The 24,814-nt window shown below is 34.8% G+C and overlaps 1 protein-coding gene across 3 annotated transcripts in view; it reads right to left on the reverse strand.

The window, feature by feature from the left end:
- Positions 1-24,814, reverse strand: part of UBR1 (ubiquitin protein ligase E3 component n-recognin 1) — a 140,278-nt gene that overhangs the window by 30,237 nt on the left and 85,227 nt on the right. For all 3 annotated transcript variants that reach the window (XM_038580190.1, XM_038580192.1, XM_038580191.1), the window contains 11 exons: positions 22,710-22,809; positions 20,176-20,285; positions 18,723-18,809; positions 17,576-17,757; positions 12,809-13,014; positions 11,324-11,417; positions 10,427-10,576; positions 6,110-6,207; positions 4,057-4,150; positions 2,846-2,994; positions 555-610 (listed from right to left, as the gene is read on the reverse strand). In XM_038580190.1, the coding sequence (XP_038436118.1) occupies positions 555-610; positions 2,846-2,994; positions 4,057-4,150; positions 6,110-6,207; positions 10,427-10,576; positions 11,324-11,417; positions 12,809-13,014; positions 17,576-17,757; positions 18,723-18,809; positions 20,176-20,285; positions 22,710-22,809 (1,326 nt within the window). The remainder of the gene's footprint in view (positions 1-554; positions 611-2,845; positions 2,995-4,056; positions 4,151-6,109; positions 6,208-10,426; positions 10,577-11,323; positions 11,418-12,808; positions 13,015-17,575; positions 17,758-18,722; positions 18,810-20,175; positions 20,286-22,709; positions 22,810-24,814) is intronic.

Below are 24,814 nucleotides of genomic sequence, written 5' to 3' on the forward strand. Positions count from 1 at the left end.
GTTAGGAGGGGTGTGGTCAAGGGAATACTTGGTTGCTCACTCTGTTTTCATGGGGCTATTTCTTGAGCACTATTTTCCAGAGTTCCCTACAATATGATGCTTAGGCCTGGAGATAGGAGTATAGTCTTGTAGTGCCAAGATCTGCCCATCAAGGAGCCATGGCTTAGTTTTATTCTTGAATTTACTATGATGATTCATCTATAGTTAAGCCAGCACTAATACTTAATATTACGTGATGGGGCAAAGTTAGTGAGGAAGGAAAATGTAGGAGACACCAGGTTTCTGACTTGGCAATAAACAGAGAAGGGGAGAATAAGTAATAAGTATCACCTGAAATCTCTCTATGAATTACATTTAACCACCAAGATTGAGTAAGCTCTCTAAAGTGCACAATACTGGCCAGTCTCCTAAAGTACCTTTAAAAAAAAAAAGATTCTAAGTTTAATAGAAAAAAGAGTGAATTAAAAAAATGATTTAAAAAATGATAAATTAACTGTAGACTATACCAAAAAAGCCTACCATGAGTTACACATACCCTGCTGGAATATACACACCTGTCTATTTTGAAGTGCTCCAAACAGAGGTTTTCCTTCATCTCCCAAGAGGTTTTCTCAAAGAGTAAGAAAAACAAAAATAATAAATCCTGAATACTGCTATAATTGTATACTTGGTTTCTATCAGATGTTCTTTAACTAATTTTATTTTTGACCAGATTATTTGCACTTTCCTCTTCAAAGTTTCATGTTTAAGTCTATGCCAAAATTTCCAAATTTTTGAGAAAATATTATAGAAGCAAATGTAGATAACTTACAAATTGTTACTATAAATAATAAAGCCCCTGCAGCTATCTATAAAGAATACTTGGGAAAAACAAAGCATCCTGGTTCATTTTTCATCCTTTTAACATCTCTTCTACGCAAAAAAATTTTAAACAAGTATTTTTTAGTATAATCACAACCTATTTTGTTTTAAAATACATAAGGCAGATCCAAGTAATTATTCCTCTTATAGGTACTATTAAAAAAGAATTATACTGCTAGAAAAAAAAAAAAAAAGCTGAAAATACCCCATCCTCCCCCCGCATGGATTCATATATATTTTGTCTTGTTGGCTAGGGCATTTATTGCTAAATTACTTCTATTTTCATTGACCTCTGGCAGCAGACACATCTAAGAGTAAGGAAGGCTTATTTCCTATTTTCTTTTTCCACCTTTGAATGGACAGTAATTGAAGATGTTATATATTGATTCCTTAACTGTAGTTCCTAACTATGCCAACACATCCTGGATATGTCTCTCCACACCTATAGGGAATGAGATAAGTTAGCTGCTTATGCACTAGGAATAAAGTACAGTACTTGTCCACTGGATGGAAAACCACTGTGAAAATAGTATAACAGGGCAGCCCGGGTGGCTCAGCGATTTAGTGCCACCTTCAGCCCAGGGCCTGATACTGGAGACTCGGGATTGAGTCCCACGTCCCTGCATGGAGCCTGCTTCTCCCTCTGCCTGTGTCTCTGCCTCTCTCTCTCTCTGTGTCTCTCATGAATACATAAATAAATATCTTTAAAAAAATAGTATAACCAATTACTAGGTTACAGAATCACAAAGAAAATTTAGTCCTATTTTCCAGTCCTATTTTCATCATTTTTATGACAAAAACTATGAACTTTTAAAATGTTATCTGTTTAAATATAAATTTCTGTTTCCTAATGTTTGTCTTGCCAAAGACAGTAAGGTGTAAAATACCTTTACTGAAAGTCTCAAGATATTTAGTAGTAGATCATGACTCTGAAAGAATGCTTTACATTTCTTATCAATTTGTTCAGATACTATTCTATTTAAATCTCATCTTCTTACTTCTCATTTTATTTAATCATAGTACATATAAACCTGTGTATTATCTTTTATCCGTAATTTAAGTCTGACAAGTTTAGATGTAACTCCTAAAATCTGTTTAGGAGGCTGAAGCTGGTATGCAGGAAGGTTTTGTGAAAGAAAACTTAACTTAATTTGAAACATGAAATAGTGTCTTGCTATAAAAATATATTTAAAATATATTTAATTTAAATATATTTAATATATTTAAATGAAGAAAAAGTGGTAGACTCCATTAAAAATAACTGCCAAAAATATATATTGGAAAGGGAAATTGAAACTGTTTTGGACAAGGACATAGAAAAATTACAGTTCTTCCTCTTTTTTAGATAGTGAATCTTATGACTGTAATAAGCAAATATGCTAATCTTAAAACCTAGGCAATTCTTCACTACTACACTATTCTCCCCTCCCCAGCTTCCCTGAGATATAACTGACAAATAATACTCTGTAAATTTAAGGTGTACAACATGTTGATTTGATTGCTACACTGTTCTATAAAAAGCCTTCAATATGGTAGGGAATTTGTCAGTGGCCTTCCCTTCTGACCTCTCAGTTCCCTCCTAATTTGTCTCTCCTAACTACCCCAAATTTCCTTTCCCTTTCCTGATAATCTTTTAGATGACTTGTTTTCCCTTTACTGGACATTTCTGGCTTGATTCTTTTTTGCCTTTTTTCTCTTGATCTTCTAGTGTTGTAAATCTGCCAGCTTTTGAATATAGCTTGCTTCATGCAATACCTTTCAAATATTTTGAGCTTATTCTGCATGTGGTCAATAATGTAAAAAGGGATCGATACAAAAGTTCTTAGACTAAATGGCATCAGGCCACACTAATATTCTGAAATACTAATAGTCCTCCAACAATTCAAACTATTTTAAGCCATCAGGGAAAATGGGAAAAATTTTGGTCAACCAATGTTAATTCTGTTTCTATGAACCCTCCAAAGCAGTCTCTCATAGGCTTTACCAATTGCCTGGACAGTGAAAGCACACGTGCTCCAGGTCATCATGGGGATTCGAGGATCCATTTCATCAGGAGGTACTTTCAGTCCAATTCTATAAATCGTTGTAGCAAAGAGAATGACCATTTCCTTGATGCTATTAGAATATTTTATCCTAAAAATAAAACAAGAAAAATTTATATAGTGATGTAGTAAAAGGGGTTGCCTTCTGAGAAGTCCAATTAGGTATTAAAGTACCAATTTAACTCCTTTGACAAAGTAAACTGCTCTTTATCAAATTAGAGATTACAGCCTCTGAAGATTTATTTATTAAGGGAAAATGGGAAAAGCAGAACTGTATCTTTATAGGTGGAAAAATCTCTCTTACAAAATGGTAATGGCCTATATGACTTTATTTCCTATTAAAGATGCAGTAAATGATCACAGCAGAAAGGATGCAGGTCCAAATTGAGGACTGTCTGCAGAGAAGTAACAAAATTTAGAGGAAACAGATCTGATCTAACAAGTTTTGTGTCTGGAAAAGGGAATAAGAAGGACTTCAGTGGTAACAGGGTATGTCTGTGTGTGTGTGTGTGAGAGAGAAAGAGAGAAAATATACCATGTACTTGGAATGATAATTTCTGGTTTCCTGAACTTTCTTTCCAAAAAAGTATTTTCAATAGCAATGGGATACGTAATATAAACAAGGATCACAACTAAAAAAATGTACATCAGATAATATTTATTAAATAATAACACCTGATTTCAATACATTTTATTTTTCAAAGTGTCTTCACATAAGCATTTTTCCAATAACTTTATGATGTAAGATAAGAGGGTACTATTTAAATTTTACCTACAAGAAAAATGAATTGGGGAAGTGGGTGACTTGAGACCTTTTAGAAGTCAGAGGGCAGGTTAGACAGGATTTAATTAAAGTCTCTTAAATGCTGTTCTTATTGTAGGCAAGACTATAGAGAAGTGGCATTTTTGTTGGTCAAAAACGGTTAATTGTAGGCCTGGTTCACCCTAACACATATTATCCTAATACCTCAAACCACTTAATTTTATTATACAAATAAAACTTCAAGGAGAAAGAAACAAGATAAAAATGGGGCAAAGAAATAATTTTACAAATAAAGCAGGAAGGAAGGAAAGATGGGAGGATGGAAGGATTATTCTTCACTCTTATTTTCACAGCCATTTACAAACTTCTCTTAATTATTTAGGTACTTACGAAGGCTGAATTCCAAAGCTGAGGATAGAATGGAACTCAAAAGTGGAATCGCCCATTCCTTGATCAAATAAAGCTGGAATTGTTGGGTTTTCTCCTTATAAATGAAAAAAAAAAAAAAAAAAAGGAAAGAAAAATCATCCGGGTTTAGTGTGACACACAATTTTATAGCTTTTTAAAATTATATATGACCATTTTAGAAAACTTAGAAAGTGTTAATAAGCAATAAATAATCATTCAAAATTTTTCTACCCAAATAACATTTGGGTGATATTCTTCTGTTCTCTATATGAATGTTACACAGAGATTTTTTTTTGAAGGACAAAATCCATAGTACTGTTTTATATCTTGTTTTTTCACCAACAGATCATAAATGTCTTTCCACATCAGTAACTCCCTCTCTATAGTTCCATTTTTAATGGATGTAAAGTATTCTATTAGTAAGGTGGCAAACAGTGAATAAGAGGAGGATCTGGAGCTAAGTTGCCTGGTTTTGCATCCTAGCTCTGTCACTATTACTAAGACCTTGGGTAAATACAAACCTCTTTGTGGTTCCATTTCCTCATTAAATTAGAAATGTTGTTCCCCTATGTAGAACAAGTTATTTTTTTCTGGCTGCTTTTGAGATTTTTTTCCCTTCATCTTTGGTTTTTAGCAGTTTGGGTATGATCTATGTACTTGTGGTTTTCTTTTAGTTTATCTTTGAAATTCACTAAACTTCTCATACATGTAAATTTATGTCTTTCACAAAATTGGTGAAGTTTCCAGCCATTATTTCTTCAAATTTCTTTTTCTGTACCATCCTTCTTCTTTTTGCGACTTGCATGACATAAATAGTTGATTTTTAAAAATTGGGTCTCTAGAGCTATGTTCTCCCCTCCCCCCACTCTGATCATTTTTTTGTCTATTCTTCAGACTGGAGAATTTCCACTGATCTAATTTCAGGTTCACTAACTCTTACCCTTCCCAATTCCATTCTACTATTGCGTCCATCTAGTTAATTTTTATTTCATAGAATATATTTTCAATTCTATTATCTCTATTTGGTTCTTTTTTTTTAATAGTTTCTATTTTTTCTGCTAAGAACTCATTTTTCTATTCATTTACCTTATGTTTATCTAGTTATTTAAAGATTTTATTTAAATTTTTTTAAAGATTTCTATTTATTCATCAATGAGAGAGAGAGAGAGAGAGGCAGAGACACAGGCAGAGGGAGATTCAGGCTCCAGGCAGGGAGCCCAACGTGGGACTCGATCCCGGGTCTCCAGATCACACCCCCAGCTGAAGGCGGCGCGAAACCGCTAAGCCACTGGGGCTGCCCAATGAGGGGCTATTTATGATCCTCTGGCCAGAAAGAGAGCATCTCTCTTGAATTTTTTGCTGCTCATGTCCATTGCAAAGCTCTGTGACTCAGGCTATCCTGAGGTCAAAGCTGGCAAATGAAACAGGAAAAAAACCCAGGAAACTTACTGCCAAACATTCTTTAAATTTGGACTTCCCTCCTCAACTGCCTGCCATTGATTACTTCTCAGAGTCTTTAGATAGTCTTATCTCTCAATTGTAAGGAATATATAAACGAGGTAACAGTTCTAGAATGTTGTTTTGTTATTAATTAACAAAATTAGTAGGAGTAATGGGTAAGGCTTATACTATGTACCATGCACTGTTTTGCTTTACATAGAATAACTCAATCCTTCAATCAGTCAGATAGGTACTATTACTATTTCCTCCTTGCAAATAAGAAAGCTGAGGCAAAGAGAGGTTAAAAAACTCATTCAAGATCACAGAAACAGTAAGCAATGGATTAAAGATTTAACTCCATGCAATGTGACTTTAGATTAACCACTGTCTACACTGCTTGTCAGTATGAAAATTATTTAATCAAGTCAAGCGATTTAAGCCAAACTTAGTCTTGGCTTTGAAAACCTTTAGTTCCTGATATTCAACAAATCTGTATTGGCAAACCATATTTTAGAGTAGTAAGTACTCCAGAAAAAATTAAAGACTCTGACACTTAAATTTCACACAGCTAAATATAAAATAATTTTAAGCAAACCTTTGGCATGTTTCATATTATAACCTGATATTCTGGCCAGAACAGTCTGTATCCACTGTGCCAGGGTCAAAAGTTGAGCAAGAGCTTCTGCATTCTCACTGAAAAATGACATTTAAAAATGATTAAGCTATTGGCAGAAAGGCAAACTGAAAAGCTGAACTTATAGAGTATTTCTATGGATAAATGGTTGTATAACAAAGTCAAATTCCTTCAGATTAACTTCTTAGGTACTAGAAACACATGTCTAAAAACGTAGTTTTAACATCATTTATAATAGCCACAATATGGAAGCAAATTAAGTGTCCACTGACAGATGAATGGATAAAGAAGATGTGGTATATACACAACAGGATATTACTCAGCCATTAAAAAGGATAAGATCTTGCCATTTGTGACAACATGGACAGATTCAGAGGGTACCATGCTAAGTGAAGTAAGTCAGACAGAGACAGAAAAGTACCATATGATTTCACTTATATGTGGAATCTAAGAAACGAACAACAAACAAAGCAGAAGGAGACTCAAAAATACAAAGACAAACTGGTGTTGGCTGGGGGCTCGGCAGGGGAATGGGCCAAAAGGGTGAAGGGGAATGGAAAGTATAGGCTTTTAGTTATGGAAAGAAAAGTCATGGAGATGAAGGTACAACATAGGGAAGGAATATAGTCAATGGTATTATAATAGTGTTGTATGGTGCTGGATGGTAGCTACACTTGTGGTCAACAGAGCATAAAACACAGACTTGTCAAATCATTATACTTTATACCTGAAACTAAGGTAACACTGTGTGCCAACTTTATGTCATAAAATAAATAAATAAAAGTAAAAATGCAGTTTGGGGAGGGAGGAGAATTTTAAAAGTACAAGAAATAAGATACAACTCATAGCCCAACACCTAGAACTAACAAATGTCAATAAATGGAATCACCATTCTGATTGCTCAAAACAAAAAGGAGGTGTCATCCCTGATTTCTCAGATTCTCTCACAGCCCACCTTCGAATCCAGCAGCTAATCTGGTTGGTTTTACCTTCTAAATACATCCCAAGCAGATCACTTCTTCCTATTTCCACTGTTACTACTCTAACCCAAGTTACATTATCCCTCACCTGAACTACTTTCATACATTAATTAACTATTTTTCCTGTTTCCACAACAGTGCTTCATTATTATTTATGTATTCATTGTATAACAGTCAGGGGGATCTTTCAATATGTAAACATGATATCATTCCCCTGTTCAAAATACTCCAATGGTTTCCCATCACACATAAAATACTATGTGTTTTAATACTAAAAATCAAATTCTAATTTTTAATCTTACAAGCCCTTTTATGATCTGATTCTTTGCTTGCTCCATTCCAAACATACTGCCTGCCTTTCTGCTGTGCCTCTAATATACTGATATATTCCTACTTCAGGGCATTTGCTCTTTATACTGCCTGTGTTTGGAATTCTCTTCTCTCCCAGAGAATAGCACTACTTGTCCTTCACTTCATTCAGGTCCCTATTCAAATATCATCATCCCAAACAGCAGCGCCCTGATGACTGTGTCTATAATCTCATGTACATGGTCTGTTTCTAGACCTTTACCCTGCTACTTTCGTTTTGTCATAGTATTTCTCACTACTTAACACTTTGTATTCATATGTTAATTGTTGGTCTCTCCTCTCCTTAATACATATTCCATAAGGGCAGGGACTTTACCCAAACTGTTATTAACAATCAACGGAGACTAGACACAATGTTATTAAAAAGGATTATTGAAAGGACAGTCTTGAGTGAAGTCAAAATATATTCATGAACTGTGCTAAAATTCATGTATCTGGACATAAATTTGACCTAAGAATTTTTTCGGTTCTCAGAAAGTATACTATGGTTGGTTATGACCAATATTCTTTAAAAATATCAGTTTATTATTAATTTTGGTTAAGTTTTTTATATGCTCTTAACTTTAACATCTTATAGTCATGTTGATTTTCTAAAAACAAAAGAGGCAAATATATTCAAGTACACAGGTAAGTTCAAGTGCCTAATAAAAATGTTATAATTATATATTTCAAATCTTTTTTTTTTAAGATTTTACTTATTTATTCATGAGAGACACACACAGAGAGAGAGAGAGGCAGAGACACAGGCAGAGGGAGAAGCAGGCTCCACGCAGGAAGCCCGACGTGGGACTCGATCCCAGGTCTCCAGGATCAGGCCCTGGGCCGAAGTCGGTGCTAAATCACTGAGCTACCCGGGCTGCCCCAAACCTTAAGTAACCAATGTGTTACAACACATAACAAGTGTCACAGGGTTCAAAGAGACCTGGGTGTAAGGATTGATCTAACTTTAGAAAATACTGCCTTGAAGCATCCTTTTTGCTTTTTTGTTTTTTTTTTTAAGATTTTATTTGAGAGAGAGAGAGAAAAGAGAAAGAATGCACTCAAGAGAGCAAGAGCATGAGAGAGTACAAGCGGGGGTGGGGGGGCAGGGAAGGGCAGAGGGAGAGGGAGAAGCAGACTCCTTGCTGAGCAGGGAGCCCCACTCAGGGCTCAATCCCAGGACCCTGAGATCATGACCTGAGCTGAAAGCAGACACTTAACAACTGAGCTACCCAGGCATCCTTGAAGCATACTAGTCTCTCTCTCTCTCTCTTTTTTAAGATTTTATTTACTTGAGAGAGAGAGAGATCTCATGAGAGAACATGGGCAGGGGGTGGGGGAGGGGGCAGACTCTCCGCTGAGCGGGAAGCCTGATGCGAGGCTTGATCCCAGGACCCAGAGACTGTGACCTGAGCTGAAGGTAGACACTTAACCAACTGAGCCACCCAAGCGCCCCTGAGGCATCCTATTCTTAAAGACATGAAGGGAAACAGGTGCTGAATATTCTTTTAGAGAATCATTTACACATTTAATAATCCTTGCTTGAGAAACCACTGTGTAAAAACGGTTTATACAGGCTAACAAGAGGTTGGAAAAGTCACATAATTTTATTATGATTTGTTTAATTTTCGTCTTCATGTGTATAGTTAAATAAGGTTTTGGTGTCAGGTCTGGGTTCAAATCCTAGGTCTGTCTTGGGACAAGTAAAAACTACTCAGTCTCCAATTCCTTATTATTTAAATAGGAATAACAGTACCTGCTTTTGTTAGACTATTTTGAGTATTAAAAAAAAAAAAGTAACATAGCTTGGTAGAGTGCCTAGAACATATCTATTATTCAAGAGATAAAAGATAAATGTTTTTGATGCCACTTTTTTCCTAGAAGATGACATTCTGAGTAGAAGACAATTTCCTTTTTTTTTTTTTTTTAATTTTTATTTATTCATGAGAGACACACAGAGAGAGAAAGGCAAAGACAAAAGACACAGGCAGAGGGAGAAGCAGGTTCCACACAGGGAGCCCAATGTGGGACTCGATCCCGGGACCCCAGGATCACACTCTGAGCCAAAGGCAGACGCCCAACTGTTGAGCCACCCAGGCATCCCTAGAAGACAATTTCCAAATCAGGTTTTCTAATGACATGGAATAGTAGAAATAGAACAACTATTTACTGACCCTGATTGCCAAGCCCATCACCTCTAAGCCCTTTTGTTGTGGAAACATGTTAAAAGTGTTATCAACAAAATCATTTTCTTTAGCAAAACGTAGGTCAATTATTACAAATTCATTGAGTTTTAAGAAAATAAAATAACAACAATGATACTGTTATCATCATGTACAATACTAACACAACATAGACATTTAAGTGTTATAGTTATCATAACAAATGAATAAATTTGCTGTTAAATTCCATTTACAAATGGTCAGAAAAGTTGAAAAACTTAGTCTAAAACTCAAAAGCTATCCGTGTATCCAAGATACATGACAAATCTAGTGTTTTTTACTTTTATAGTACACATTTTGTCCACATCTCTACAACTAGAAAATTGGATCTTCAGAAAAAATAGAATTAAAATAAATAATATAAAGACCTTTAGAGAAACCAGATTCTAAAAACTCTAATGATGTCAAAGGATTCTATCAAAGAAATGAATATTTTCAGCATCTTTTCTCCTTTTCTGAATGCTAAGGTAGAGATCCAAGTTCTATTGCTTTCATGGCTGTTAGAAAATACACACACAACATACAGATTTGATTTAATGAACATTACAGTTATTTTAGAGACCAAAAATGGGACTTTTCATTGTATTTTAAAGGCAGAATACAAATTATGAAAAGGAAGTATTGCCTTAAATAGCAAAAGAAACCAGGAATCTAATTAAAACAGACACAAATAAAAGGATTAAAGATAGCTTTATAAAAAATTAAGCTAAACATGAATTAAAATATACCTGTTTATCCTTTGAGGTTGCAAAGGAATAATGGGGATCACAGTATTGCACAGAGACTTGCAAAGAGGGCAAAGATATTCTCCACTCTCCAAATCAAAAAGGTCAACATGAATGCGCTGCTGAGAGCTCAGCTGTACAGCTTCAAAATACCTGCAAAATTCCAAGGCACGGGTCCATTCAGAATGATACACTTCTCTAATCCAAGTGACAAAAATCTGGAATTTTTGCCTCAATAAATATATTTAGAATCTACATGCCCCAATACCCAAGTTATAATTACAGCTTATATTCTTTTGGGGGCAAACTGGAAAACTATCAGGGCAGAAACAAATTTAAAATAATTCTACTGAGTCATAACACGGCTCTTAACTGAACAACATGGAAATATAATGTAGACACTACTTCCCTCAGTTTCCTTTGGCCAACTATAGTAGTAAAGGCTGTTACAGGAAACTAATATGTTTTAATAATGCCAAAAGGGTGAAACCTATACAAATGATTTCCTAGGAATTATATTACTGAATTTTTCTCTTCCAGAGGTGGAACTAGAATTTTTTGTCCTATTTTATTTCAAAAAGGTACTTTTCACTGTTTCAGGGAAATTAGATTTTTTAGGAAGAAAGTTTACAGCTTTTACACAAATACTGATCAAGAGCAACTAGCTAGCTTATGGAAAGGAAGTACAAAGGGATAGTGAAAATTTAAACTTGATAACTTTTTACACCCACTTCTAAAGGTGATAATGAGTATCATGCAAACAGAATTAGTAATCAAGAATGCCTTGATTATTTACATAAGGAAAGAAAGAAGACTGAGAAAACATGCCTTTTTTGTGGCTCTTAGTGAACTTCAATTATTCCTAGTTTCTTTCAAGAACATGTCAGAAGGACAACTTACTTCTGCCAGCACACCGCATGCATTACATGACCACAGCTTCCTGTGTAAGTTCCATATGCCAAGTCTGGATCCATGAAGAGTGGGTCCACAGTTTCTGGTACAGGAAGACAAAAGTAGGAGGTATGTATTCATCTCCCCCATGGTCATAAAATGGGGGGAAAAAGAGATTATCAGGTCTAAATTTCTAACCATAAACTTTCTTAGGAATGTCTAACTAAACCGTTATCGTATCATGACAGCAGGAGATATATTCTTCATAGTAAATTAAATTTTTAGAGAAAAATATAAAGCTAGACTTCCAGGTAGGATTTCAAATTAAATGAATTTAATGACAACTTCTATATTTGATTTGCATTTTTATTCTGAACATTAGGTTTAAGTTGCTTTGTCTTGGTTGTTGAAGCAATTTTCTATGATTCAAGCACAATCTGCTTCTGTAATTTTAAGAGTAATTTCAATTGCTGTTTAAGGGATACTTAAGGCATTATAATCTACTGAATAAAAGCAAAGATGAAGTGGCTCAAAATCTGGTTTCATTATGTATAACTCATGGTCTTGGGTAAATTATTTAACTTCTCCATGCCTCAGTTCCTTCATCCATAAATGGAGCCAATATTGGTACCAAATTCATAGACTGGTTGTGAGGATTAAGTGAGTAAAATACACAAAAAAAGCACTTAATCAGTGCTTGATGTATAGTAAGTAGTCAATAAATGCTAGTCTTTTTTAAATCATTATTATTATTATTACAAGAGTATTTTATAAAGCAGCTCTCATGTGATATACAAAAAAATTACCTAATTTGTATTCCTGCCAAGAAAATATTTAATACGAACCTATTCTTGAGGCAACAGACAAATCCACAATGTAAGACACTGTACAAGACAATAGGTCTGCGTTTTTAAAGAAGTTATTATCATGAAAAAAAGGCTATTTTAGGTTAAACTAGACTAAAATAGACATAATAAAAGCAATGCATGAAACATGTCTGCATCCTAAATGAAAAAAAGAAAAGTCTAGCTAAAAAATAAGATATTTTGAGGGCAGCTGGGAAAATCCAAATATGGATTTTATATTGGTGATATACCTAAATTACTCATCTTTTTAAATATTATAATGGTATGATAAAGATATATAATAGATTATCCTCAATTTTAGAAAATGCATGTGGAAAGATTTAGGAATGAAAAGTCATATGCCTGCATCCCACTTTCATAAGGTTCAGCAGAGAAATGGATATAGATAGGCAGATAGAGATAGATTGAGCAATGTGACCAAGTGTAACAAAAATTAAAATAAAAAAATAAAACAAAAGAGCCAACAAGGCATGTTAAGACCTGGAGTCCATTTTACATATGGATAAAAATGTGATCTGACTACATAAAGCTAAATACAGTCTCATTCTCAAACTTCTTTCAATATTTTTTCTAAGTACATAAGTATAAAAAGAAATGCCCAAAAGGATATTTATTAAACAATACATACCCCCTGAGAGTTCTATAGGTTTTCCCCTGTGCTGGGTTAAGGCGGTGGATTTCTGGACACAGGCCGATAATACCATGGCATTATTTTCTATTTTCACCTCTTGTTCTTCTTGGCAGAGGATGCATGTCAGCACCTCCTTTTCAGTAACAGTCGGACCCCGTTTAGGACCCAAAGCAATTCTAGAGTAGTCACTGACTGCTGGGGTGCTACCAAGAGAAACGACCAGAAATGAGGACACAAGTTTTGGTCACTTATTTTTATAACTTGGTAGATTTTAAGTAACTATAGGGCAAGAAGTTTAAGGACAAAAATAGTAAAATAAAAATGGTAACTTAGCAATATTAGCTTAAAATCTTTCCCTTTGATTTTTCTGACTCATCAGTTAATCTGCTTATTAGAAAATACATTTTAAAAAAATATTTTATTCATTTATTCATGAGAGAAACAGAGAGAGAGAGAGAGAGAGAAAGAGGCAGAGACACAGGCAGAGGGAGAAGCAGGCTCCATGCAAGGAGCCTGATGCAGGACCCGATCCCGGGACTCCAGGACCATGCCCCAGGCCAAAGGCAGGCGCCAAACTGCTGAGCCACCCAGGGATCCCCAGAAAATACATTTTGTGCTGCTAAATGCAAAAAAACCCAGATCACAAAGTAGACTGTATAATAATTATAATTTATTATACCAAGAAGCTGAGTTATCTGTTTTTTTCTGATTAGAGAAGTAATGAATGCTTATTAAGAAATTTTGGAAAATCTAGAAAAGTATAAAGAAGAAAATAAAAAGTACATTCACAATCTAGAGATAACCATTTGTATCACTTTCTACTTATGACATTCTTTTTACATAATTAAGATCATATTATATATATAAATTTGAACCCCACTTTATTCACTTAATATCTTAGTTGTTTTCTCAGGTCATTAAAATTTCTTCAGAAACATTGTTTTTAAATGGCTGCACAGTACTCTTACCATATGTGCTGGTAATAGTTTTATACATTCCCTCTTACTAGGTATTTAAGTTTCTATTCTATTTTGGTAGACATTAAAATAAAAACTTGTATCTTAAGATATGATTTAGCAATTCTTAGTATGTACTCAATGTGTATAACAATAATATAATAGCAAATACTTATAAAGCATTAATTACAATCTGGGCAGTGTTTCAAATACTTTATGTGTTAACTCATTTAATCTTTCCAACAATCCTATGAAGTAGGTCCTAATATTATCTTCCATTGTTAGGTCCTTATATTATCTTCCATTGCTAAGATGAAGAAACTGAGGCCTAGCAATAGGAAGAGACTTACCTAATGACTTATCACTATGAAGTTGCAGAACCAGGATTTAACCCATGTGATCTGACTTCACAGGCCACACTCTGACTACTTTGCAATGCTGCCTCTTTACCTGTGCAAGAAGCTCCCTGAAATGTCACAGATCATTCAAGAAACTGGAAATAACTTAAATATTCATCACCAGTGTAAATGAAATTACAGAATACTACGCAGTTTTTAAAAGGTGCAGTTTAAAAAGCTAGGTATGGTACAACTTCATAAGAGGTGTTCAGCAAGACATGGGTTTATTTTTTGGTTATAAGGAGACAGTATTGGAATAAGCAAAGGAGAGGCTGGAGATGCTAACTGTCCCACAATTCATGCAGCATGGAAAAGAATTGCTGCCCAAATGCCAGGATTGAGAAACACTGAGCTTGTTTTGTATGTAAGAACATATAGCACAGATTTCCAAGTGAAAATGACAAATCACAGAATGATACATACATAATGCCACTTATGCAAATAAAACAAAAAACAGAATGATACCATATAATTTCTATAGTTATATATATTTGTATGCAATAACATAGGAGGAGGGCAGAAAGGGGTACTGGATTTAGACCAGTGCTCAAATAGAACTTTAGCTTTAAGTCTAACTTTTGATTTTTAAAAGGAAAATGTGTCAATATAACTGTGTAATTAAAATTTTGTTTTAAAAAATTTAAGAAAATATATTTGTGACTTTGGGATTGGGAATACCTTCTTTAAGATACAAAAAAATTAAAACTCTAAAAGACTAATAAGATAATCTGTCCTTATCAACACCAAAAACTTCTCTATAGCTAAACTTCATAATTAACATTAAATAATTAGGGACAAAAATATGACACAGATGCAACAAAGTTTATTATCCATAATTTTAAAGGACTTCTAAAGATCAATAAAAGCAAAGTATCCAACAGAGATGGGCAAAGAATAATAATAGGTAATTCCCAGAAGACAAAACACAACGGACTAGTGAACAATCATATGAAAAGCTGCTCAACCTAGTACTAACTAGTATTCATGGAATTCAGACTGGCACAGATTTATAATGTTCATTATATCAAATGAACTATTATGATATTATTACTATTATCAGTTCCAAGTACTGATAATAGTAATAAGTATTGGTGAAAATGAAGGAAATAGGAAATCTCCCAGTCCCAATATTAATCTATTTCCCAATATTATTCAATAATTCATGACTTAATTAATTAATAATCAATTCATATATTAGTTCCACCCTTGAGAAGTAATTCTATAATTGTACCAGAAGGTAAATATAAAAAATGTTCTGACACATTGTTTATAATAAGGAGAAATTGGAAAATAAGAGAAAATCAACTTAAATGCTGATAAAGTCTGATAAATATAATATTCAATATTCACGCTATGGACTACTATGCAGTAGTCCTAGGAAATCATGTAGACTTTGCACCACAGATCTATATATAGTGACATGAAAAGATTTAAGACATTGAGTAAAAAAACAATCTGCAGGACAAAAGTTATGGTAAAATAAACTATTAAAAAACATAAAACAAAACTCATTTATGTGTATGTTAGTAAATGCATAGAAAGAGGTATAGTACAAGAGTTATTTATTACCAACAGTTATCTGTGCAGAAAGATCAGGAATGTAGAGGATGCTCAATGGGAATTAACTGTATTATCTGAATTGTTTTCAATGAGAACAACACTTTTATGTATGCAATCAATCAGGCAATAAAAATAAATAATAAAGGCATTAAGGCCATTAATTAACTCAGCACATTTTTGCTTATATCTTCTTGTTTGGATAAATATAAGGTAGTTTCTTTCATTACTTTCTAAAGAGTATGTTGCTAATATGTAATATATTAGAGGGCTGTAACGTCTGTTGTTTAAAGTTTTGTATTAATTTCTAGTTTTATTACTATCATCAGCCAAGGAAACCTTACCTTTGTATCTTTTTTTTAATCTTTAAAGTATATAGTCTTTATTCTTTGAGGTCCTTGCTACCATTCTTAACTTCAGGATTATAGATATATTATGTACAATGTTTCTACTGTTATTGCAAAGGCCCAATTTTCTAAAACTATCCAGAACACACACTGTTTAAAGAGCAATGAGAGCTTGTTTTTTTTTTTTTAAAAAAAGCATAGGAGGTATTTACAATATTTTATTTTAGTTTATTTTTTTAAAAGATGTTATTTATTTATTCATGAGAGACACAGAGAGGGAGAGAGGCAGAGACAAAGGCAGAGGGAGAAGCGGGCTCCATGCAGGGAGCCCGACGTGGAACTCGATCCCGGGTCTCCAGGATCATGCCCTGAGCTGAAGGCGGCGCTAAACCGCTGAGCCACCCGGGCTGCCCCTATTTACAGTATTTTATTTATTTTATTTTATTTATTTATTTTTTTAACAGTATTTTAAATTGGAATGCTTTTAAAAGTATTCTTATTGTGCCTCTTTTTCTCACTGTTATCTATATAACGTCCCACAAAGTGTGAGGCTTACAAGGTTAATTGATTTCCCCGAGAGCACACTGCAGTGGGACCCAGAAAACCAGACTGATTCTCATTTTTTCTTTTTTTTTTTAAAAGATTTTATTTTTATTTATTAATGAGAGACACAGAGCAAGAGGCAGAGAGACAAAGACATAGGTAGAGGGAGAGGCAGGTTCCCCTTGGGGAGCCTGATGTGGGACTTGATCTTGGCACTCTGGGATCATGATTGGAGCCAAAGGCAGGTGCTCAACCACCGGAGCCACCCAGGAGGCCCCGATTCTCATTTTCTAATGTGATCTCCATGACCACAACTATAGATCTTGTCTTCTCTTTAAGAAAAAAAGAGAAACGAATATAAACCTTTTTCAGATAAAGAATTTACTTTTCATTCTGTAATAAATGCAGTCATTTTTACCAGAAATCACAAAAATAATGTGGAGTATCTGAACTGACACATAAATGTACATAAAAAAGAGCCTATGCACATAAAATAACAGAAGTTGATTTCTATTTTTGCCATTCGCATTTTCATCTTTGGTGCATAAAGGCTCTCAACAAAAACTATTGTGCGCTTGAACTACCTATGAACTTACATTCAGTAAGTACCTTAAGAGCTATCACTGTGTCTTTCTTAGTTTAAAGATAGTGTAATTTCTCTTACTGTAAAATATATTTTTGGGAAATTTTATTTAAAATGAGTATGTTGGGGCACCTGGGTGGCTCAGTTGGTTAAGTGTTTGCTTTTGGCTCAGGTCATGACCTCTGGGTTCTGGGATTGAGTCCTGCACTAAGGCTCCCCGTTCAGCAGGTAGTCTGCTTCTCCCTCTCCTTCTCACTCCTCCTGCTTGTGCTCTCTCTCTCTGTCAAACAAATAAATAAAATCTTAAAAAAAAAAATTAAATAAGTCATTTTCCCTCCAAAAACCAGAGTTGCTAATTTCTAGTTTTGCTTAGTTTTTACCTCTCTTCCTCCATAATGGAGTCTTCTTTCCCAGACATTTCTGAGGTGCTATCATACATGAGTTTGTGAGTTTCAATGAAATTTTTCTGTAAGGCAGACATCTGAGCCATGATCTTCTGGCGGTGCAATCTAGCAGCTTCAGCTTTTCTTTTCCGTTCTGCTTTTTCTTTATCATGAGTAATCTGGGTATTAAGAAACCGCAAAAATTAAGATTCATTGTTGAACTTTACATATACTGTTCAGTCAGGTAAAATTTCCTAGAATAAGGGTCTTATAAAATTTGATTACCACTTAAGCCTAGATTCAATCTGATGTCTCAAAACGAGCCTAGAGGCTCCATCATATCATACAACTAATTGCTCTTTTGGTTATTTCAAAAATACTGTAAAAGTCTCAAGTACTTAAATATCCAATAAATTGCCTTTTATATTCAATGCAGGTAGATTAATGAAGTTAAAAGAAAAAAATTTTTAATCATGTCATTTAATCACTGACATTTAATCAATTTTAGCCAACTTGATGATATCTAACAGTTAAGTTTACTACTAGATGCGTTGCTAAGCCTAAGAACTTTAACAATATTACTGAGATATACAGTGTCTTTTTATTGTTTATATCTAACTTAAGTCCAGTGTTTTTTTTTTTTTTAGGATGGATAGTTAAAAATCACAAGTAATTAAAAAAAAACAAACCCGCAAGTAATAGTATTCTAACAATTTTAAGATTCGAATAAACCTGATTTATTATAATATGGAAATTCATAACCTAAATATTATTGCATTTCATTGAATTAAGATGCCATTATTTATGTTCCACTAAGAAAAGAGTGCTGATTAAATTATAAGAAGTCATTAATTACAGGATATATCTCAATTTCAGATATTAAAATATTTTAAAAATTAATAAAATACAGCATTTCCAGTAGAGCTCCACTGTACACTAATTTCCTCTACTTTTATAAAATACATATATTATACTGGACAAGTGATGCCAAATACCACTAATCCCTGTGGTAGAGAAACACAACAAACAAAAGAAGATGAAAATCTCATAAACTTTACAACAAACAGGTTCCTTCTAACAAAAAAGCAACAGCTCTAAAGTTCAAAGACAGGGAAGAACATCACCATTATTATAATGCCTTTACCTCATCATTCTTAATAGATTCTGATCCTGATGTAGTGGCTACAATTAAACAAGATTTTTCTCTTAATCGTTTCACTGTGTCAAACATCTATAAGAAACAGATGAAATGTTAAAAGATTTGATAACACTGACCAGAAACAGAAAAATTCACTAATTTGATTTTGTCATCATGCCACCAAATGTCTTGAGTTAAACTTGACATATATACACATACACAAATACTTACGTGTATAAATATTTTTATGTATAGCTAAAGTATATAAAAAGTGACTTCTGACTGTGACAAACACGCCCCTCAGTTATTAGCAATACAGTTAAAGAGGAGGTTGCAGGTAGCAAAGTCAGCTGATTCCATCTGCAGGTATGAGCATACCTCTGCTTTTGCCAGGGGAAAATTTTTTTTTAGTTTAAAATAACATTTTTAGTGCAAAGACATGTAAAGACAAAAATACAAGATGGAAAGTAAAATCCTCTCTTCTTCATGCCAGCCCTCTTCCCCAAAATTAACTAAATTAAAGATTACTAGGGGGTGCCTGGTGGCTCAGTTGGTTAAGCCTCCAACTCGACTTGGCTCAGGTCATGATCTTAAGGTCGTAAGACTGAGCCCCATGTTGGGCTCCACTGTGGGTGTGGAGTCTGCTTAAGATTCTCTCTCTTTCTCTCTCCCCCTTTGCCCTTCCCCTGCCTTCTAAAAAAGGAAAAAGGTTATTAGTATTTTTTGTAGAAAAAAATTATCAGAATACATATTTCCCTATATTTATATATTATCAAAAGTAACCTTACCATATACACCATTTCCTATCTTTTTCACTTAAACATTAATCTGTGGAGATATTTCCACAATAGCTTATAGATCATTCTCATTCTCTCTCTCTCTCTCATGAATAAATAAATAAAAGTTTAAAAAAATAAATAAAGTAAGTGAGCATGAGCAGAGGGGGAAGTGGGAGAGGGACAGAGAATCTAAAGCAGATTCTGTATTGAGTGCAGAGCATGACATAGGACTCAGTCTCACAACCCTGAGCCAAAACCAAGAGTTGGATGCTTAACCAACTATGCCACTCAGTCACCCCAAAAGAGGCCTTTCCTGATTACCCATATGAAGTCACCCTCTATTCATCTACTGAATTATCCTTTTCTTGTTCACTACCTGTACCTCAACTAGTGTATGCTTCAGGATAGTAAGCATTTTATCTGTGTTGTCTAGAAATGACCATGGCACATGAAAGGCATTCAAAAGATACTGACTAAATAATGACACAAATGAATAAATCTTAATTTAGCAAAACAAAACAAAACAAAAAAACACCTTCCACTAAAACATGAAAAAATATGAGTGACTATGAAATCTGTACTAAATGATTTTACAACCGGAGACTAGTGGCTTAACATTACAGGCAGAGGATTATTTAATACTTAAACCAAGATATGATCAATTTATTTATCAAATTTACCTGGAGTATCCATGTTATCATGTCCTTTTGGCCTTCTAACTGAGGAATTCCTTTGAGTTTTTCCAAAAGCATTTGTATATTCTGAGCATTCATGGCTGAACTTCCCAATCCTTTTTTAAAACACAGAAGTTACAAAAAACCTTTATAGTTATATATAAATTATAATCTGTAATTAGTGTTATTCACATTAATAACCAAAGTTCACAAACACTCCCTTAATTGCAATTTTTCAACAGAACAATCAGCAAAGACATAAAGCACTCAGTACTAAATTAGACAACTTGAAAAACTTGAATAATTTTTTGAATTCTTATTTCTTTTTTTTTTTTTTTTTTTTTATTTATTTACTTATGATAGTCACAGAGAGAGAGAGAGGCAGAGACACAGGCAGAGGGAGAAGCAGGCTCCATGCAGCGGGAGCCCGACGTGGGATTCGATCCTGGGTCTCCAGGATCGCGCCCTGGGCCAAAGGCAGGCGCTAAACCGCTGCGCCACCCAGGGATCCCAATTTTTTGAATTCTTAATACATTTTTCACTGGGGCTGCTAAGTGAAAGCTACCTTCTACCTTCAATGATCGGTCTCTGGTCTTTCCTATACTTGGCTCACTGTCTAGTAAAAGTGGTTAATGAGAACAAAAGCTCCCAAAAATATAAAAGTGGGGGTGGTTTATATCCATAAACTGAGTAGGTTTACAATGTCTTCAAGGAGCTAAAAATACAGTTTGTATGTCTTTTTCCTATTGGTCTCATAATCAATGTCCCTGGAGTATGCTTTGATGAAACTATCTTAATCTAATAAATAAATCTTCATAGAAATCTAATCTCAACCTATCCTGTTCAGCCAAGAAAAAAGTATAAGACAAACATATTATCATTCACTCAGATGTGTACAATCATTTTACACTCAGGGACATTAATATCGTATGTAGATGGGTAGTATGAATGTTATGGATGATGAAACAGCAAATATCTGTAATACTGAGACAATTAAAGTAAGAACCATCAGTATCCATTGGAAGAAAGACAGTCTCTTCAATAAATGGTGCTGGGAAAATTGGACATCCACATGCAGAAGAATGAAACTAGACCACTCTCTTTCACCATACACAAAGATAAACTCAAAATGGATGAAAGATCTAAATGTGAGACAAGATTCCATCAAAATCCTAGAGAAGAACACAGGCAACACCCTTTTTGAACTCGGCCATAGTAACTTCTTGCAAGATACATCCACGAAGGCAAAAGAAACAAAAGCAAAAATGAACTATTGGGACTTCATCAAGATAAGAAGCTTTTGCACAGCAAAGGATACAGTCAACAAAACTCAAAGACAACCTACAGAATGGGAGAAGATATTTGCAAATGACATATCAGACAAAGGGCTAGTTTCCAAGATCTATAAAGAACTTATTAAACTCAACACCAAAGAAACAAACAATCCAATCATGAAATGGGCAAAAGACATGAACAGAAATCTCACAGAGGAAGACATAGACATGGCCAACATGCATATGAGAAAATGCTCTGCATCACTTGCCATCAGGGAAATACAAATCAAAACCACAATGAGATACCACCTCACACCAGTGAGAATGGGGAAAATTAACAAGGCAGGAAACAACAAATGTTGGAGAGGATGCGGAGAAAAGGGAACCCTCTTACACTGTTGGTGGGAATGTGAACTGGTGCAGCCACTCTGGAAAACTGTGTGGAGGTTCCTCAAACAGTTAAAAATAGACCTGCCCTACGACCCAGCAATTGCACTGTTGGGGATTTACCCCAAAGATACAAATGCAATGAAACGCCGGGACACCTGCACCCCGATGTTTCTAGCAGCAATGGCCACGATAGCCAAACTGTGGAAGGAGCCTCGGTGTCCAACGAAAGATGAATGGATAAAGAAGATGTGGTTTATGTATACAATGGAATATTACTCAGCTATTAGAAATGACAAATACCCACCATTTGCTTCAACGTGGATGGAACTGGAGGGTATTATGCTGAGTGAAGTAAGTCAGTTGGAGAAGGACAAACATTATATGTTCTCATTCATTTGGGGAATATAAATAATAGTGAAAGGGAAAATAAGGGAAGGGAGAAGAAATGTGTGGGAAATATCAGAAAGGGAGACAGAACGTAAAGACTGCTAACTCTGGGAAACGAACTAGGGGTGGTAGAAGGGGAGGAGGGCGGGGGGTGGGAGTGAATGGGTGACGGGCACTGGGTGTTATTCTGTATGTTAGTAAATTGAACACCAATAAAAAAAAAAAAATAAAGTAAGAACCATCAATGTATGCATCCCCCACTCAAAAAAGGAGGGGGAATCATGCAGTAAAAAGATTTTAGTAGGGGATTAAAAACATATTTTTATTGTTGAACACATTAGTTAAGAACTAAAGATGCTAGGAAAAGTCTTAACTTCAGAATTGTCTATGCTTTAAGAAGTGGCAGATTAACACTCTGTAAGAGCTGAACTTTCACTTACAAATTGGTAATTAGCTGAAACTATGCTGAAAATCAATACTAAAACGTACTTGAAGCCTTATGGTAAAAGTCAAATGTCACTTCTTCTTCAGGAGCTTTTTGAAGCTGTTGCTTTTCTTCTAGTAAACCCAATGCCAGAAGATGAAATGCCTGAAAGAGGAATATGAAAAGATTTATAACACTGTGCTTCCTCAGGTAAATATACTTTATTTTATTATTTTTTAAAGATTTTATTTATTTATTCATGATAGACAAAGAGAGAGAGAGAGAGAGGCAGAGACACAGGCAGAGGGAGAAGCAGGCTCCATGCCGGGAGCCCGACATGGGACCCGATCCCGGGACTCCAGGATTGTGCCCTGCACCAAAGGCAGGCCCTAAACTGCTGAGCCACCCAGGGATCCCCTATACCTTTTTTTTTTTTTTAAAGATTTTATTTATTTGACAGAGAGACACGGAGAGAACACAAGTAGGGGGAGTGGCAGAAGAGGGAGAGGGAGAAGCAGGCTCCCTGCTGATCTGAGAGCTCGAAATGGGGCTTGATCTCAGGACCCTGGGATCATGGCCTGAGCTGCAGACTTAATGGACAAAGCCACCCACGCACCCCAGGTACATTTATTTTATTTTATTATTTTATTTTATTATAAGATTTTATTTATTTATTCATGAGAGACACAGAGAGAGAGAGAAAGAGAGGCAAGGACACAGGCAGAGGGAGAAGCAGACTCCACACAGGGAGCCCGATGCAGGACCTGATCCTGGGCCAAAGACGGCGCTAAACCACTGGGGCTGCCCTATTTTAAATGAAGGTAAAAAATAAGCAATCTGACCGGTAAAAAAGGGGAAAAGATTATGAACAAGAAGTTTACAGAAAGAGAAAGGAGGGATCCCTGGGTGGCGCAGCAGATTGGCGCCTGCCTTTGTTTGGCCCAGGGCGCGATCCTCGAGACCCGGAATCGAGTCCCACGTCAGGCTCCCAGTGCATGGAGCCTGCTTCTCCCTCTGCCTGTGTCTCTGCCTCTCTCTCTCTCTCTCTCTCTGCGTGACTATCATAAATAAAAATTAAAAAAAAAAAAAAGAGGAGAAATACACATATGAAAAATATTCGTCACTTAAAATTAAAGAAATGTGAACTGAAACAAGATCATCCTGTTTTCACCTATTAGAGTGGCAAAAATTTTAGAGTTTAATACAATACAGAGCTGGCTGAGGTGCTGGGAAATAGGCACTTTTCACTATATTGGTATGGCAAAGTAAACTGGTGTAGTAACATTTTTGAAGGCCAATTTGACAATATTTATCAAAAACATAAAGAACAAACCTAGTACAATGTACTCAAGCATGCAAAGATATTTGTACAAGGATATTCATTTCAGTGTTGTCATACAGAGACCTAAAAACACCCTAAATAAAAACACCCTAAATATTTATTAATAGGAGACTGGTTAAATGCACTATACATATCCATACAATGGAATATACATCTATCGAGAACAAGATAGTTCCATTTGTGCTAATGTGGAAGATACATGATTTCCAGAAGATACAAACTTTGAACAGCGCTTATCTCCTAGGTAGGACACTAGGAGATAGGGGAAGAAATTTTAACTTTTGATTTCAACTATATCTCCATGGTTTGAAATTTTTTACTAATGTATTTACCACTGTTAGGACAAAAACTGAGATACACATATAGTATGACAGCATTTAGAGCCTCCAAACCAAAAAAGCCAAGGAAGAAAGAAAATCAATTAAATTAATTATATTTTAAAATAAATTAAATAAATACCCAGTTACAGCTACCAAAGGGTAACACTACTAAGGAATTTATCAATAAATATCAAGAAAAAATAGCCACTTCAACTTAATGAGCTAATTCTCATAAAAACTCTATGAAATAATTTCCCCACTTACTAATGGGGAAATTATTCTTTGCTTTTAAATAGGAATCGGGGTAACCTAAGATTCAAGTCTATCTTCCAAGTCTTTATATTTTTCATAATACAAGTGAAATAAATATAGAAAATTATGATGCAATAAGAATACACCAATTTATTATTTGCAGGAAGAAAGGCTTTTATTTCCCCCCAATATAAATGGTTCTCAAGAGTAAGGATACTAAAAACATGAGAGTGTATGACTGAGAAAGTCTTTGCCA

This window comes from Canis lupus, chromosome 30 (genome assembly GCF_011100685.1).
Source record: "Canis lupus familiaris isolate Mischka breed German Shepherd chromosome 30, alternate assembly UU_Cfam_GSD_1.0, whole genome shotgun sequence".
Lineage (NCBI taxonomy): Eukaryota > Metazoa > Chordata > Mammalia > Carnivora > Canidae > Canis > Canis lupus.